The 18,351-nt window shown below is 56.9% G+C and overlaps 1 protein-coding gene across 1 annotated transcript in view; it reads left to right on the top strand.

Annotated features, from left to right (window-relative positions):
* TECPR1 (tectonin beta-propeller repeat containing 1) overlaps positions 1 to 18,351 on the top strand; it is a gene marked incomplete at its 5' end in the record, with an annotated part of 35,506 nt that overhangs the window by 8,219 nt on the left and 8,936 nt on the right. Inside the window, 12 exon segments of the mRNA NM_001133184.1 lie at positions 379 to 504; positions 2,698 to 2,872; positions 2,991 to 3,091; positions 5,339 to 5,440; positions 7,060 to 7,205; positions 10,070 to 10,560; positions 11,009 to 11,154; positions 12,025 to 12,180; positions 12,667 to 12,816; positions 12,922 to 13,079; positions 14,856 to 14,983; positions 15,905 to 16,007. Coding sequence (NP_001126656.1) covers positions 379 to 504; positions 2,698 to 2,872; positions 2,991 to 3,091; positions 5,339 to 5,440; positions 7,060 to 7,205; positions 10,070 to 10,560; positions 11,009 to 11,154; positions 12,025 to 12,180; positions 12,667 to 12,816; positions 12,922 to 13,079; positions 14,856 to 14,983; positions 15,905 to 16,007 — 1,982 coding nt within the window.

Below are 18,351 nucleotides of genomic sequence, written 5' to 3'. Positions count from 1 at the left end.
CTCAAGCAATCCTCCCACCTCAGCCTCCCTAGTAGCTGGGACTACAGGCATGCACCACCATGCCCGGTTAACTTTTAAATTTTTTGTAGAGGCTGGGTGCCATGGCTCATGCCTGTAATCCTAACACTTCAGAAGCCAAGGCAGGTGGATCACTTGAGGCCAGCCTGGCCAACATGGTGAAACCCTGTCTCTACTGAAAATACAAAAATCAGCCGGGCAGGGGCCCCCACAGTCCTGATGCTGCCTTCCCTGTGAATTAAGGCAGCTGCAGGCTGGGCTGGAGAATGAACGTCCAGATGGCAGGCGGGCGGTAGGTGGGTGCACGCCCAGGTGCCCACTGGGCGCTGACTGCTACCGCTTCTCACTTCCTTGCTTCAGATCCCCTCGAAGGACGACCCCAAGGAGCTGCCCGACCCCTTCAACGACCTCTCTGTAGGGGGCTGGGAGATCACGGAGGAGCCCGTGGGCCGCCTGTCAGTGTGGGCTGTGTCTCTGCAGGGCAAGGTAAGGCCAACCCCTCTCTCTGCCCTGGCTCTCCACGATCCCACCTCCTGTGGGTCCTGTCCTGTGCACCCCCTGGGTCTTGCTCCTCCCAGGAGCTCCAGCCCCCCCACCCCATGCCAGCTCCTGGCCTTTCTCTCCTCCGAGCCCCCAGCGTGCTGATCAGTGCCCAGCCTCAGCTCAGGTACATCAGTGCGGCCTCCTCAAGACAGATTCTGAGCTCCCTGCCCGCTCCCTGCTGGTGCCTCCCACAGTCTTCAGGAATAGTGTGGGGGTGGGTGTGTGGGTGACAGAAGGTGTGCCAGTGGACGGATGGGTGGTGTGTGGGCAGAAGGATGGATAGGTGGGTGTGTGGATGGATGGGTGGATGGATGGGTATGTGGGCAGATGGATGGGTGGGTGGGTGGGTGTGTGGATGGATGTGTGGGTGTGTGTGTGGATGGATGGGTGTGTAGGTGGGTGTGTGGATGGGTGAGTGAGTGGGTGGGTGGGTGTATGGGTAGATGGATATGTGGGTATATGTGTGGATGGATGGAAGGTATGTGCAGATGGACAGATGGGTGGATGTGTGGATGGATGGGTGGGTGGGTGTGTGGATGGGTGGGTGAGTGGGTGGGTGGGTGTATGGATAGATGGATAGGTGGGTATATGTGTGGATGGATGGAAGGTACATGCAGATGGACAGATGGGTGGGTGTGCGGATGGATGGATGGATGGGTGGATGGATGGGCAGATGGATGGGTGTGTGGGTAGATGTGTGGATGGATGGGTGGGTGGGTGTGTGGATGGGTGGATGGGTGTGTGGGTGGGTGGGTGAGTGGATGGATGGATGGGTGTGTGGGTGGGTGAGTGAGTGGGTGAGTGGGTGTATGGATAGATGGATAGGTGGTTATATGTGTGGGTGGATGGAAGGTGTGTGCAGGTGGACAGATGGGTGGGTGTGCAGGTGGACAGATGGGTGGGTGTGCAGGTGGATGGATGGATGGGTGGATGGATGGATGGGTGGATGGGTGGATGGGTGGGTGGGTAGGTGGGTAGTGGATCTGTGGCTGTTTAGAGAGAGGCAATCCTGTCTCAAGGAGTTTGTGAACTAAGCAGAGGAATCGAAGCAGCCCCTGAGGGCAGCAGAGGCCCCGAGGTTCCTGAGCTCAGGGCACTGACACTCGAGTCACGGCTTTCAGTTGCACAGCAGGATTCTTCAGTTGCTCTCACCACACACTGACCACAGCTCCCCAGTGGGCTTAGCAGTTATCAGAAGTTGTGGGTTTTGTCGCAGCCCCCCTCTGCGGCCACGTTGGCCTGGGCATAGGCGAACACAGTTGCTTCCTCAGCCCTGCTGAAGGGCGGTGGCGAGGGGCCAGGCACAGTGAGGGCCTGGCCCAGGACTGAGCCCCCATCGGGGCGCCATGCCTATCTGGATGCAAAGAGAGAGAGGGGAGAACAGGGGCCCCAGAGCTGTGTTTGTGTTCCGGAATGTCAGCCATGAGCTGGTGCTGCCTGCACCACACCTGTGGTCCATAAGAGATGGCACCAGGACCTGGGCTTCTGTAGAAGCTGGGGAGACAGATGGGCCACCTGCTAGCCAAAGGGAGGCTCCTAGGCCTAGTCCTGCAGGACCTGCTGTAGGGGGATGGTGGCAGGATTGGGAGGCTGGGTCCCCCATCTGAAGACAGCCCTATGGGGAGGGTCCCTTGCCCTTTCTGGATCACGAAGTGACATGTAGTCTCCCCCAGGTAAAATGAGCCAAACAGTTCGGACACTCTGAGCACGTTGCTCCCAGTCTTAACCATTCAGTGAAGGAAAAAAGAACTGACGTCTTAGATAGTTTTATGAATGGGAGTTGGAGCCTCCCCTGGAGCCGGGTGTCGTGAGAGCACATCGCCACAAGGGGGCGTGGGACACACGGGCTGGCCAGAGTGGCTGGAGACCCACGTGCCTGAGACTGGAATCAGGTAGTGGGTGGGTGTCCATGAGTGGGTGGGGTTGGGGGCGTCACCTCAAACAGATGAATGGAACAAGTGTATCCCCCAGGACCGCCAGAATCCAGGGTTTGCATTTTTTGGCCGGGGTAGGGGTCAGGAGTGAGATCTGGACGGTCAGGGGACATAGGTCCTACCCACCACCATACCGAGACCCCCATGCTTGGCTGGTGTGAATGAGTTGATGCAGGTTCTATGTCCCTGTCTTGCGTCCCAGGTGTGGTACAGAGAGGACGTCAGCCACTCCAACCCCGAAGGGTCCTCCTGGTCCCTGCTGGACACCCCCGGGGAGGTGGTTCAGATCAGCTGTGGGCCCCACGACCTCCTGTGGGCCACACTCTGGGAGGGGCAGGCCCTGGTCCGGGAAGGAATCAACAGGAGCAATCCCAAAGGTGGGCAGCCCGGCCCCCCCACCCACATACCCTGTACTGGGGAGAAGGGTGAGGGTCACTCGCTCCCCAGCTGTCCAGGCTGATGGGGGCCACTGGGGGTTTCTTGGGGGCCCGGTAGGAAGTTCCTGGTCCATCGTGGAGCCTCCTGGATCTGACAATGGGATCATGCACGTCTCGGTGGGAGTCAGTGTGGTCTGGGCTGTCACCAAGGACTGGAAGGTAAGATAGGGATGAGGCTGGGCAATCACTTGAGCCCAGGAGTCGGAGACTGCAGTGAGCTGTGATCGCACCACTGGACTCCAGCCTGGGTGACAGAGCAAGACCCTGTCTCAAATTAAAAAAAAAAGAAAAACCCAGGCCGGGTGTGGTGGCTCACGTCTGTAATCCCAGCACTTTGGGAGGCCTAGGTGGGCAGATTGCCTGAGGTCAGGAGTTCGAGACCAGCCTGGCCAACATGGTGAAACCTTGTTTCTACTAAAAATACAAAAAATTAGCTGGGTGTGGTGGCGGGCACCTGTAATCCTAGCTACTTGGGAGGCAGGAGAATCGCTTGAACCTGGGAGGCGGAGGTTGCAGTGAGCCAAGATTGCACTACAGCACTCCAGCCTGGGCAACGAGAAAGACTCCGTCTCAAAAAAGAAAAACCCATTAGAACAAATCCGGCACCAGCCGAGCACCATGCATTGTTTGTTGCTGAAATTGTTGCCAATCTCCAGGACGTTTGGTGCCGTAAAATCCTCCTCCACCCACACGCTGGTACCCAAATGCAGCAACTGCGAGTATCACCTAATAGGCTGCAACATTTCGAAGAATCAGAAGCGAATTTCCTGAAGCCCTCGGTTAACCGAGCGCCTCCCCATCCTCTAGTCACTGCTTGTCTTTTGCATCTTATCAGTGGCAAGTCCAATAAAACCAGCTGATTTCCGATTACTCACAGGGTTTTTCTTTTGTTTTTTTTTTTTTTTTTTTTTGAGATGGAGTCTCACTCCATCGCCCAGGCTGGAGTGCAGTGGCGTGATCTCGGCTCACTGCAAGCTCTGCCTCCCAGGTTCATGCCATTCTCCTGCCTCAGTCTCCCGAGTAGCTGGGACTACAGGCGCCCGCCACCACGCCCGGCTAATTTTTTGTATTTTTAGTAGAGATGGGGTATCACCGTGTTAGCCAGGATGGTCTCGAACTCCTGACCTCATGATCCGCCTGCTTCAGCCTCCCAAAGTGCTGGGATTACAGGCGTGAGCCACCATGCCCGGCCAGTCACGGGGTTTTTCTAACTGCTTGTCAAGGGGGTTTCCCTGGCCCGGGGGATGGACAGCCCACACGTCTGCGTCTGTATCTCCAGTGCTGAAGCTCTCAAGAACCTGAGGCCACTCCCAGCCCACAAAAATACAGACCAGACTGTCCCCTACATTGGATCCTGGTCACCCCACTTCCCAGAGACCACAACTTCCAAGCCCCTCTTACAGCAATGTGTCACTTTCTTTGGATTAAATGGGCAACATTGGATTTCTTTTTTTTATTTTTTAATTTGAGACAGAGTCTCGTTCTGTCGCCCAGACTGGAATGCCATGGCGTAATCTCAGCTCACTGTAACCTCCGCCTCCTGGATTCAAGCGATTCTCCTGCCGTGGCCTCCCAAGTAGCTGGAGTTCCAAGCGTGTACCACCACACCCGACTAGTATTTGTAGTAGTTTTTAGTAGAGGCAGGGTTTCACCATGTCGTTCAGGCTGGTCTCCAACTCCTGACCTCAGGTGATCCACCCGCCTCAGCCTCCCAAAGTGCTGGGATTACAGGCGTGAGCCACCGTGTCTGGCAGCATCTCGGGAGTTCTGATAGCACAAGGTCTCCAGTAGGTCTGAGACTAACGGGGCCTCCCAGGCCACCATGGAGAATGTATAAGAACAGCCCAGATGGAATGCCAGGTGGCGGGGTGGAGCATGAGCAGCCGCTGAATCACAGAGCCACAGGTAGTCTGGGAAAATCTAGTGGGAGTGTGTGTGTTTTTACACGTTGACATGAAAATACTTTAAGTACTTCTTGAAGTACTAAGAATAGACCCAAAATAGGGGTCTTGTTTTTTCTAATAATGAGCTTTTTAAAAACTAGTTTTCCTAAATAACAGTATTAAGGCCGTTGTCTTTCACAGGGACCAACTCAATTCAAATAAAGTAGCCTTTTCCAAGCGTTAGGCTGGAGAATGGGCAGGAAGCTGCCAGGACACATGTGGCTGAGGCCAGGGGATCCTCAGCCCTCGTGGGACAGTGCCAGGCACAGGAGATGCGGTCGGGGTGTGGGAAGAGCAACGTAGATCATGGATAAGGGCTTCCTCGCTAAATGCTGTGCCACTGCTCATTTGTGACGTGAACCAAAGGATCAAATTATTCACTTGTTCTCCCTGAGGCTTAAACGAACGAACCGTCTGTTTCAGTGGCCCTCCAGGAAGGCATGTTTATTTCTGACTTCCCCAGGTGTGGTTCCGAAGAGGCATCAACTCTCACAATCCCTGTGGCACCAGCTGGATTGAGATGGTTGGTGAGATGACGATGGTGAACGTGGGAATGAACGACCAGGTGTGCACGTGGGTCCGCAGCCCCTAAACAGCAGGGGTCTCAGAATGGGGGCTCCTGATGCCACACAATAGCCCAGTGGCCCCTTCCCACTGTAGGAGAGCCCCCCACTCCATTGTACTGAGCAAGAAGTTCTTTCTGAGGTGCCAGGCTTCCCTCTGCTGCCACACCCTCCTCCCACCCCCCCTGGTGGCACAGCACCCAGAGGCCAGGGGGAGACAGGCACCTGCTAGCGCACAGGAGTGCTGAGCCCGAGGTGACTCAGCTGAGCCTGAGCCTGAGCCTGCCAGGGCCAAGGGACAGAGATGCCACAGCCTACCTAGCCAGGCCACCTGGGCCCTTTAGCAAACCTTACTTCTTGCCCAAAGGCAGAAAGTAGGATGCCTACCCAGAAACCTTTTCCATGGAAAGTGAGGTCAGAATCAGGGAGGTTACTTTGCATCTTAAAAAAAAAAACACACACACACACACCACGGCCAGGTGTGGTGGCTCACACTTGCAAATCCCAGCACGTTAGGAGGCTAAGGTGGGAGGACCACTTGAGCCTAGGAGTTTGAGACCAGCCTGGGCAATATAGTGAGACCCCATCTCTACAAAAATTTAAACATTAGCCAAGTGTGGTGGTGTGCACCTGTAGTCCCATCTACTCAGGAGGCCAAGGCAGGAGGATTGCTTGAGCCCAGGAGGTCGAGGCTGCAATGAGCCATGATTGCACCACCGCACTCCAGCCTGGGTGACAGAGTGAGATCCTGTCTCTAAAAAAGACACCAAAAACATTCCGGGCACAGTGGCTCACGCCTGTAATCCCAGCACTTTGGGAGGCCGAAGCGGGTGGATCGCCTGAGGTCAGGAGTTTGAGACTAGCCTGGCCAACACAGTGAAACCTCGTGTCTACTAAAACTACAAAAATTAGCTGGGCATGGTAGCACGTGACTGTACTCCCAGCCACTCTTGAAGCTGAAGCAGGAGAATCAGTTGAAGCTGGGAGGCGGAGGTTGCAGTGAGCCGAGATCACACCACTACACTCCAGCCTGGGCGACAGAGCAAGACTCCATCTCAAAAACAAAACAAAACAAAACAAAACTTAGCCGGGTGTGGTGATGGGAGCCTGTAATCCCAGCTACTCGGGAGGCTGAGGCAGGAGAATCACTTGAGCCCTGGAGGTGGAGGTTTCAGTGAGCCAAGATTTTGTCATTGCACTCCAGCCTGGGCAACAGAGCAAGACTCTGTCTCAACAGCAAAAACAAAAACAACAAAACCAGGACCACCTCGGGGTTCACTGGGGGCATCTGCTTCCCACCAGAGGGCACACGCAAGACAGGGAGGCAGGTGAACCTCATTTCCTAACACAGCGTCCCCCAGCCCCGCCACTTCCCCTGGACCTTGTCACCTTGAAACTGTGGGTCTGCCTGAGGTCAGGGAGACGGGACCAGGTCGCAGCTTCTCCTGAGCCCCCTTCCAGTATTTGACTTCTGTGCCCACCACACAGCCCCAGCATGGACTTTCCCAGCCCACACACACCTGCACATGGAGGACCCTGCCTGCATTTTGCACCCCTAGGAAGTGAGAAGAGCCCCCGGGCCTGCGCCCAGCTTCCCTGGAACACAACCTCTCTCTTCCAGGTGTGGGGCATTGGCTGTGAGGACCGAGCCGTGTACTTCCGGCAGGGTGTCACCCCCAGCGAGCTCAGCGGGAAGACCTGGAAGGCCATCGTCGCGGCCCGAGAGTGTGACCGGTCACACTCTGGCAGCTCATCTAGTCTCCTCAGGTGACCAGGGGTGGCAGGGTGCGCAGAAGTCAGGCTGGGATGGGCTGTCTAAGCCTAGGTGGTCACGTCCAGAAGAGGCTGCCACCTGCCCCACTGGGTCTTGGGAGTTGTCCCAGGCAGGAGAAAATGGGTCTCCACTCACAAGAGCCACAAGAGCCAAAGCCCTCCTGCCTCGGTCCCACAGAGAAGAGGTCCTGGGGGCAGCCCCGGGTGGCCGCTGGAGGTGTTTGACACACTCTGGGCTACTGGTGGCGGCAGCCTGGGAGCAGGGTAAGGCTGGGCAGTCGTGATGGAGGTGAGGCTCGACCCTGAGCTGGGTTGTCCCATTGGGTCCAAGGCTGAAGATCTGGGGCAAAAACAGTTTCTCTGGGGTAGAAGTAAAGGCCCCTCTGTCCAGGGGAAACAAGGACAAGACAGAGGGTCTCTGCCTAGCCTGCAGCAGTGGTCTCAGGGTCAGGCATCGGGGTCTCCTGGAGGGTTTGTTCAGACTTTGATCTCCGGGTCTCACCCTGAGTTTGTTTGAGACTTGGTATTTCTCACCAGCCCCCAGGTGATGCTGCTGCAGTTTTGGGGCTGCACCTGGTGGTCCGTGGGTCTAAAGAGCATGGACAAGCCCCAGCTCTGCCTACCGGCCGTGAGAGCACAGGCAGACAACTCAGTGGATGAGCTGGGGACATCTCAGCTCTGCAGCAGGCGTGTCCACATCATGGGCGTGGATGGAGATGGCGCTCAGGGCCCGGGCTCTGCAGCCGTCCACGTTCCCACCTGTAGTTGTGACCCCTCCCTAGCCCCCGGTCCATACCCCTCTGGGCCCTGAGCCTGGTGGTTGCCACCCTGCTGTGCTGTCAGCCCAGAGGGCCAGGGAGGACGGCCAGGGCAGGTGTTTGCTCATGTGTCACCTGAGGGTTTAGTCTGCTCAGATGGTTGGTTTTTTTTTGTTTTTTTTTTTTTTGAGACAGTCTCACTCTGTCATCCAGGCTGGAGTGCAGTGGTATGATCATGGCTCACTGCAGCCTCAAACTCCTGGGCCCAAGTGATCCTCCCACCTCAGCCTCCCAAGTAGCTAGGATTACAGGTGTTCACCATCACACCTGGCTAATTCTTGTATTTTTAGTATAGACAGGGTTTCCCCATGTTGGCTAGGCTGGTCTTGAACTCCTGACCTCAAGTGACCCTCCCATCTCTGTCTCCCAAAGTGTTGGGATTACAGGCATGAGCCACCGCACCTGGCCAGCTGGTAGTTTTTTTTTTTTTTTTTTTAGACGGAGTCTCGCTCTGTCGCCCAGGCTGGAGTGCCGTGGCATGATCTTGGCTCACTGCAAGCTCCACCTCCCGGGTTCACGCCGTTCTCCTGCCTCAGCCTCCCAAGTAGCTGGGACTACAGGCGCCCGCCACCACACCTGGCTAATTTTTTGTATTTTTAGTAGAGATCAGGTTTCACCGTGTTAGCCAGGATGGTCTCGATCTCCTGACCTTGTGATCCTCCCGCCTTGGCCTCTCAAAGTGCTGAGATTACAGGTGTGAGCCACTGCGCCTGGCCCCAACTGTTAGTTCTTAAACTGGAAAGCACATTAGAATCAGCTGAGAAGCTTCAAAAACTACAGATGCCAAATCTTTATAACTTTGAGGTTAGCGATAGCTTCTTAGATATGACACCAAAAGCACCGGCAATGAGGAAATACAGATAAGTTGGACTTCATCAGAATTAAAAACTTTTGTGAATCAAAAGGACATTATCAAGAGAGTGAAAAGTCAGTGGAAGAAAGGCAAGGCTGGGTGCGGTAGCTCACACCTGCAATCCCAGCACTTCGGGAGGCCAAAGTGGGAGGATTGCTTGAGCCCAGGAGTTCAAGGTCAGCCTGGACAACGTAGTGAGACCCCATCTCTACAAGAATTAAAAAAAAATTATCTGGGTGCTGTGGCATGGGCCTGTAGTCCTAGCTACTTATGAGGCAGAGGTGGGAGGATCACATGAGCCCAGGAGGTCGAGGCTGCAGTGAGCTATGATCATGTCACTACACTCCAGCCTGGGCAACAGAGAAAGACTGTCTCAAAAAAAAAAAGACAATAACAAATGCTAGTGAGAACATGGAGAAATTGGAAGCATCATGCACTGCTGGTAGGAATGTGAAATGGTACAGCCACTGTGGAGAACAATTTAGCAATTCCTCAAGACATGAAACCCAGAACTGCCATGTGAGCCAGCACATCCACTGCTGGGTGTATACCCAAGAGGCTTGAAAACATGTTTTAGTCCATTTTGTGTTGTTATAAGGGAATCCTGAAGCTGGGTCTTTTTTAAAGAAAAGGGATTTATGGTCGGGCATGGTGGCTCACGCCTGTAATCCCAGCACTTTGGGAGGCTGAGCCCAGCGGATCACTTGAGGTCAGGAGTTCAAGACCAGCCTGGCCAACATGGTGAAACCCCGTCTCTACTAAAAATACAAAAATTAGCCAGGCGTGGTGGTGCATGCCTGTAATCACTCAGCTACTCGGGAGGCAGAGGCAGGAGAATCGCTTGAACCTGGGAGGCGGAGGTTGCAGTGAGCCAAGATTGTGCCGCTGCACCCCAGCCCGGGTGACAGTGAGACTCCGTCTCAAAAAAAAAAAAAAGAAATACTAATTCTAGATCTTCACTCTCAGATATGTCGATGTGATTGGTCTGCAGGGTGTCCCAGGTGTCAGCTCCCTGGAAGCAGGTGCTGATGTATACCTTGCACAGGGGAAGAGACAGGAGTTCAGAGAGGTTCTGACTTGCCCAGGGTTCCACAGGCAGTCATGGTGGAGCATGCTGGAGCCAGGCCTGCCTGACAGCGCCTGTTCCCCTGCAAGGGAGTGATGGGTCTGCCCTGATTTGTCCCCAGTGCCGGCTGCTTCTTCGGTGACGAGGTGAGGGGTAGTGGCGAGTCTGCCCCCAGCGACACTGATGCCTCCTCGGAAGTCGAGAGACCAGGGCCTGGCCAGACTCTCCCTGCAGAGCCTCTAGACGATTCCAAGAATGCCATGGAGAACTCAGCCTCAGGCCCAGGGGCTGGCAGGACCACAGAAGATACCGTGGAGGATGCCTGCCCAGCCGAGGGCAGCAGGGAGGCCAGACCCAACACACACCCCGGCCCAGCCACTACCCCGGCCGAGCTGCCCTGGACCAATATTGACCTCAAGGAGCCCAAGAAAGTGCCCAGCCACTCGGCCGCTGGCTTCCCCGAGACCACCAGCCTCTCCTCGCTGGGGCTCTTCCCGCTGGGCTTGGAGGAGCCGTATGGGGTGGATGACCACCCGCTGTGGGCCTGGGTGTCGGGAGGCGGCTGCATGGTGGAGGCATGTGCCGTGCCCAGGTGGTTCACTGTCCAGGCGGGTAAGGGCTCCTGCAGGGCCTGGGGGCATCCACATGGCCAGGTGCCCTGGGGGTGTGGGGTATGGGAGGAGGCCGGGGTGGGGGGGCTCGGGCAGGCCTGCTGTCCTCCCTGGATGCCTCACTGTGCTCAGCAGCCCTGAGCCAGACATTGCGCTCCTCTGTGGCCTCCAGAGACCAGCCTGAGGCTGTCAGGACCTGGAAGCACAGTGGCCAGTGCCCCTTCCCCTGTCTGCAGCCCCTCCCCTGTGCTAGCGGTGGTGGCCGCTTTCTAGGCTGAATTACTTGGGGAGAGCAACTTGTCCATCAGGGCGAAGAGTGGAAGGAGGCTTAACAGAGAGCGTAGCTTTTGAGCTAGAAAGGGCTGATTTGGTGGAGGGGAGTGCCGTGGCTTCCTGCCCAGCTGCGGGCAAGACGGTGCCCCGGCCCTGAGGCTCTGTCTGCCCCACAGGCCTGTCCTCCTCGGTACACATGCTGTCCCTGTCCATCACACCGGCCCAGACCGCTGCCTGGAGGAAGCAGATCTTCCAGCAGCTCACAGAAAGGACCAAGCGGGAGCTGGAGAACTTCAGACACTATGAGCAGGCCGTGGAGCAGGTGGGCGTCCCAGTGGCTGTGCACACATTTTTTTTTTTTTTCCAGCAATCATTCATTAAGCACCTGCTGTGTACCAGCTCTGAGAGAAACGGATGCCTCCATCCCCCGGTCTCCCTCCCAGATGCAGGCATAGAGAAATGAGCTCAGGGTTTCTTCATCCATCCTGAAGACTTTGGTTTGGGCCCCACTGTGTTCCGGACTCACTGGAGGCCCTGGGGACCCAGAGACGGCAGCAACCTTAGAGGGTGGTGGGTGGGGAGGGGAGGGTGACCAGGGAGGGGAACCACGTCATCCTCTCCCTGCTGGAGGGAACCCTGGGAGCCCAGGGGTGTAGCGTGTGATTGCAGGGAGTTAGCACAGAGGGCGGCCGGAGACCCCACCCATGGGCCGACCCTGCTTCTGCCCCGCTATCCTGTGGCAGAGCCTGGCCCTCAGAGGCTCACAGTCAAGTGTGGGGGTGACAGGGAAGTCACACAGAGCATGTGACCCACCTCATTCCAAAGGCCCCTGGACACAACTAGGCTGTGGTTTGGGTTCTAGCTCTGCCACTGGCTCACTCTGTGACACCAAGCCAGGCACGGAACCTCCCGAGCCTGTCTCCCCATGCAGAAGGTGGGGTGGCAGTGCCCACTCTCTGGCTGTTTGAGAGAGAGGAGGTTGTATGGAACAGCCCTGGCTCAGCCTGCACCTATCGGGTATCTGGCAGTGTCACTGTTATCATTAGCGTAGGAGGAGCTGGGCTGACGGCCGGGAGTGCCGGGTGGGCCCTACCCCAGCCCTGCCTCCTCCTCTGGGCACCCCCAGCCCCGCCCTCCTCCCCTGGCACCCCGGGCCTGCCTGTGATGGTGTCCACTGCCCCGGCCTACGCAGTCGGTGTGGGTGAAGACCGGGGCGCTGCAGTGGTGGTGCGACTGGAAGCCCCACAAGTGGGTGGACGTACGCGTGGCCCTGGAGCAGTTCACGGGGCATGATGGCGCCCGGGACAGCATCCTCTTCATCTACTACGTGGTCCACGAGGAGAAGAAGGTGCCCGCAGGTCCCACGGGAGATGGGGCCAGGGAGGGGGTACAGAAATGGGGGTGCCCAGGGGAGGGGTACAGAAATAAGGGTGTCCAGGGAGGGACACAGAAATGAGGGTGCCCGGGGAGGGGTACAGAAATGGGGGCACCAGGGGAGGGGGTACAGAAATGGGGGTGCCCGGGGGAGGGGGTACAGAAATTGTGCCCCAGGAGAGGGAGTACAGAAATGAGGGTGCCCAGGGGAGAGGGTACAGAAATGGGGGCACCAGGGGAGGGGGTACAGAAATGGGGGGTGCCCGGGGAGGGGGTAAAGAAATGAAGTACCAAGGGAGGGGGCAGGGCTGGGGGTACCCAGGGGAGGGGGCAGGGCTGGGGGTGCCAGGAGAGAGGGTGTCCGAGGGCCAGGGTCCCAGGGCAAAGCACAGTGGGGGTTGCCCTCCAGAGGCCTCCTGCCCTGGGTGACAGCCCTGCCGGGCGCCTGCTCTGTGAACAGTACATCCATATATTCCTGAATGAGGTAGTGGCGCTGGTCCCGGTGCTGAACGAGACCAAGCACTCCTTTGCACTGTACACCCCCGAGCGGACACGGCAGAGGTGGCCGGTGCGTCTGGCTGCCGCCACCGAGCAGGACATGAATGACTGGGTGAGTGGGTGGTGGTCCCCTCAGGCCGGGGGGAGGGACAGCCATGGTGGGGCAGCCTGGCCTGGCCTGGCCTGCTCAGCAGTGACTGGCGTTGTGGCACACCAGCTCGCCCTGCTCAGCCTGTCCTGCTGCGAGAGCCGGAAGGTGCAGGGCCGCCCGTCCCCGCAGGCCATCTGGTCCATCACCTGCAAGGGGGACATCTTCGTGAGCGAGCCCAGCCCGGACCTGGAGGCCCACGAGCACCCTCTGCCCTGCGACCAGATGTGAGTGGGCCGCACTCCGGGTGGGTTCTGGGGCCTGGCCTCACCCCGAACTCGTGGTTACAGAAGGGGGATCCAGAGGACTGGAGTCCACGCAGGGTCAAGCTTCTCGCTGACCAGCCAGAGGCACGGCTACTGGTTCCTAGGCCCCCAAGTCCCCCTGGGCCTGTCCAAAGACCCCAAGAGGGGGCACCAGAAGCCCCACTGGGCCCAGGGTGGGTCAGTGCCGCCCAGCAGCCTCTGAGCATCGGGAGGAATGTGGAGTGTGGGTGAGGGGCACAATTCTCCACCCCAGGGGGCTTGCAGGCCATAGCAAAGCAGTCACGTCTCTCCACCTGCACAGGGCACAGACCCGGTGCTCAGCCACCTCCAGCTCCAGCTGAGCGGCCTGGGGCCTGGGGGCAGAGAAGAGAGAACCGCTGTGGGAGAAGAGTTTGGGGGCGTGGTGAAGGCAGAGCTGGTGGGGTTTGAAGTCCAGCGGGAGTGGGCGGAGAGAGGACTTGACGTTTGGCACTGGGAAGTGCCGGTGGATACCGGACCAGGGGGACCCGGAGTAGCCAGGCTGGAGTGGGGTGAGGGCGGGGCCGGGCGCACAAGCCTAGGAGGCATTGTTCTGCTGGGGACATTGAGAGCCACAAGGCGGGGCTAGGCAGGTTGACTCACGCCTGCAATCTCATCACTTTGGGAGGCTGAGGTAGGAGGATCACTTGAGGTCAGAAGTTCAAGACCAGCCTGGGCAACATAGCCAGACTCGTCTCTACAAAAAACAAAAAGAAACCAAAAAAATTAGCAAGGCATAGTGTCACGCACTTGTAGTTCCAGCTACTTGGAGGGCTGAGGTGGGAAGATCACTTGAGCCCAGGAGTTCAAGGCTGCAGTGAGGTGTGATCACACCCACACCACGGCACTCCAGCCTGGGCAACAGAGCGAGACCCTGTCTCAGAAAAAAAAAAAAAGCCACAAAGGGGGAATGAGGTTCCCTGGGGGGGATCTGAACTGAGTCCTGAGGAGGAGGGCCCGGCAGGGGACATGGGGGCTATAATTCTGTCCCCTGTGGGACAGAGGCTGCCCCGGGGGTGTTCCCAAGCTGACGAGGTCCTGGGCTTCATTACCCATGGGCACTGGGGCTGGGGACATAGTGAGCCAGAAGCCCTGGCTGCAGGAGGAGACAGCAATATCCTGTCAGAGGATTCAGACTACCTCTGGTGACAGTGACAGTGACAAGGTCTCAGCCACAGGAGGCTGTGACCTGCACCAGCCACAGCCTGCACTCTGCCCGCCCAGGAGGCCATGCTGTGCTGGCGCCACCTCCCATCGACACCCTGGAAGCCCAAGGGCCGTGCTGTCACTCATGCAGAGGATTAGACGTCATGTCCGGCTCTGCTCTGTGATATTCAAGCCTGGCTGCACCTGCCACTGTGGCCAGCCCGTTCCCCCAGGTCCCAGACCCCAAGGGGCCCTGTGAAACACGCCGCTGGCCTCATCCCCCTCCATGTCACCATGGGGCTGAAGTGGGTGGGTTCCAGAAGACTCCCAGCCCGTGGAGAGGGTCTGACCTGCACAGCCCCAGTGCCGAGACCCTGCACCTCTCGTGGGCTGAGTCTCTTTAGCGTTGATTAATATGAACACGGAGGTCAGGCAGGGTGGATGGTCTGTGCTTGGAGACCAAGGGCTGGGAAAATCCCAGAACCACGGGAGGCCACGGAACAAAAGGGCGGCCAGGCAGGGTTGGAAGGTGGGGCCTGAGGGGTTTCCACCCGCCCTCTCCCATCCTTCCAGGTTTTGGCGGCAGATGGGAGGCCACCTGCGGATGGTGGAGGCCAACAGCCGGGGCGTGGTGTGGGGCATCGGCTATGACCACACGGCCTGGGTGTACACAGGTGGCTATGGAGGCGGCTGCTTCCAAGGTGAGGGCGGCCCGCGCCCCCCCCGGAGCCTTCCTGGGCGTTCTTTCCTCTAGTCCCCGTCTGGGTTCCCTGCCCAAGGCCAGGGCCACTGTCCCAGTGTTCACACTCGGCTAACAGCTGGCCGACAGGTGACCTTCACCACTGCCAGCCTCCACCCGGGATGGTCCCTGCCAGTACCCACTTCCAGCTGAGGGCCTCGAAGGTTCCAGAGAGGCAGCGGCCAGGGTCCACCGGCATGTCCGGCCCCTCATTTTCAGGGCATTCGGTGGGTTCTTCCTTCAGGGTAGGCACTCGCTGAACTTCTGTGGCCCCCCGATTTCTAGGAGCCAGGGTCCCTCTGTTCCTGCTGGAAAACGAAGGCAGAAACAGACACTGAAATGGGGCGTTCCAGGTCACAGCCCACATGCCCCATGGGGGAGCAGCTAACCCCAGAGAACTGTGGTCCCCTGACACCCCAGGAACGCATATCTGAGCAGGCTTTCCAGCTTCCCTGTGTATGAGGCAGGAATGACCTCTGTCTTCATTTTACAAGTGAGGAAGCCGGGGCTCACGGAGGTTCCGTTGATGGTCCCAGGTGCCTTTGGTAACAGAGTGAGCTGGGTGGGCCTCATGTCTCCCTGGTGCTAAGTAGGAGGGCAAGGTGGGAAGAGGTGCTGGAGGGGTGTGGATGGGAGGTTTAATGCACAGCAGGCTGTGCTCATCGAGGTTGCATAATCCCAGAATAATCACAGTCCCAGAGGAGAAAACCCAAGCCAGGCCGACCCCCATGAGATAAGCTCAACAGGACTGTTTGCCCCTCTCCGCTGACCTGGCTCCAGCCCGCCCTCCCCGTCTCTCTGGGAATCTGTGCTTCAGACGGAAAGCCAGAGTCCCAAGCGGAGCGTATGTGGCCTGGGTCCCAGCAGCCACCTCTCCCCACAGGCCTGGCCAGCAGCACCAGTAACATCTACATGCAGTCAGATGTGAAGTGTGTTCACATCTATGAGAACCAGCGCTGGAACCCCGTCACAGGCTACACCAGCAGGTAGGTGGCACAGGTGCCCGGCCAGGATGCTGCCTGGCACAGGCCTTAGTCCTGGCAAAAACAGGACAGCAACATCCACCGTACCGTGGAGTCCAGCAGAGCCTGATGTCAGGCCCCCAGCAGGAAACTAACCGGATCTTACCACTCACTGAGATTTCTTTTTCCTTGAATGTTTTTTTTTTTTTTTTTGATACAGAGTCTTGCTCTGTCACCCAGGCTGGAGTGCAGTGGCATGATCTCAGCTCACTGCAACCTCCGCCTCTTGGGTTCAAGCAATTCTCCTGCCTCAGCCTCCCGAATAGCTGGGATTACAGGCGCCTGGCACCACGCATGGCTAATTTTTTGTATTGTTAGTAGAGACAGGGTTTCACCATGTTGGCCAGACTGGTCTTGAACTCTTGACCTCAAGTGATCTGCCCACCTTAGCCTCCCAAAGTGCTGGGGTTACAGGCATGAGCCACCGCGCCCGGCCGAAAGTCTCTAACTGTATTGACAAAGTTTCTACCTCCAAGAAATGTATGTAATTCCTCCTTAATCAGATTCTGTTCCTGATTCAAGCACCAGAGATAGAAGAAAGAGAGGTTTTGTACTTTTGTTTTCTTTTTCTTTTTTTTGAGACCGAGTCTTGCCCTGTCGGCCAGGCTGGAGTGCGGTGGCGTGATCTTGGCTCACTGCAACCTCTGCCTCCCAGGTTCAAGCGATTCTCCTGCCTCAGCCTAACAAGTAGCTGGGATTACAAGCATGCTCCACTATGTCACGGCTAATTTTCGTATTTTTAGTAGAGACGGGGTTTCACCATGTTGGTCCGGCTGGTCTCGAACTCCTGACCTCATGATCCGCCCGCCTCAGCCTCCCAAAGTGCTAGGATTACAGGTGTGAGCCACCGCGCCTGACCTATAGTTTTCTATATTGGAGCTTTGACATCTTTTATTAGATGGTATTTCATATTTTTGGACACTATTATAAGTGGCATATTCAAAGTTTTACATTTTTTTTTAGCTTTTTGAGGCTGTCTAAAGAAATGCAGTTGATTTCCTCTCCTGCTTTTCTTTGTTTTTTTTGTTTTGTTTTGTTTTGTTTTTTGAGACACAGTCTCACTCTGTCACCCAGGCTGGAGTACAGTGGCGCGATCTTGGCTCACTGCAGCCTTTGCCTCCTGGGTTCAAGCGATTCTCCTACCTCAGCCTCCCAAGTAGTTGGGATTACAGGCACGTACCACCACACCTGGCTGATTTTTGTATTTTTAGTAGAGACAGGATTTCACCATGTTGGTCAGGCTGGTCTCCAACTCCTGAACTCTCGAAGCCCGCCTCAGCCTCCCAAAGTGTTGAGATTACAGGCATCGTCAGGCGTGAGCCACCGCGCCTGTCCTCCACTTCTGCCTTTTCCAAATTGATGAAATAAACACTTAGTAATAGAAACAACAAACTCTCTGACGACTCTAATCTCACCAGCCAAAGACAGCAACTGCGATTAGCATGTGGGGTGTGGCCTTCCAGCCATCCTGTGTGTCCGTGTTGGGGGCAGACAAGGCCAGGCACAGGGAGGTGGCTCCATGGCCTCACTGTTCCGTACCCAGAGTGGACCCAGTGTATCTGACTTTACTCAGCCTTGGACGTCTCGACCATATGTGACCTTTTCAGTGTCCTATGGAACCATTTAAAGGATGTCCCTGTGTGTAAATATTTGTGTGTCTGTGTGTTTACCCCAGTAAATCAGGGGATTTGAGATTTTCTAAGGCGGTTGGCACATATCGCCAAAATATTTCCATCCTGAAAACCTCCGCCTCAGCTGTGGGCAGTGTCCACACAGCCTGGCAGCACGCTTGTATCTCCACCCCCTCCTCACATCCTCCTCAGTTCCGACGGAGGGCAGGGCAGGGCAGGGCAGGGCTGCGCGCCCACATCTGTCTCAGAGAGGCCGAAAGGGCCACAGCTGGTCATCACAAATGCGTGCCCCAGCTGCGTTCTCCAGGCATCTCAGCCTCAGCCGCCCCCAAAACTGCCCTATGGGCTGCTTCCTGCCACTGGAGTGTCCTGTGGTGACACTAACAAAGTACCACAGACCACATGGTTTGAACAAGAGAAATGTGGCCACATGTGGGGACTCACGCCTGTAATCCCAGTGCTTTGCAAGGCAAGATCAGCCTGGGCAACAAAGCAAGACTCCATCTCTACAGGACATTTAAAAATAAATTAGCCAGGTGTGGTGGAATGTGTCTGTAGTCCCAGCTACTCAGGAGGCTGAGTTGGGAGGATCACTTGAGCCCAGGAATTCGAGGCTGCAGTGAGCTATGATCATACCCCTGCACTCCAGCCTAGGTGACAGAGCGATAGCCTGTCTC

The sequence above is a fragment of the Pongo abelii genome, chromosome 6 (genome assembly GCF_028885655.2).
Source record: "Pongo abelii isolate AG06213 chromosome 6, NHGRI_mPonAbe1-v2.0_pri, whole genome shotgun sequence".
NCBI classification, from domain to species: Eukaryota; Metazoa; Chordata; class Mammalia; order Primates; family Hominidae; genus Pongo; species Pongo abelii.
This window is presented reverse-complemented; position numbering and strand designations above follow the sequence as displayed.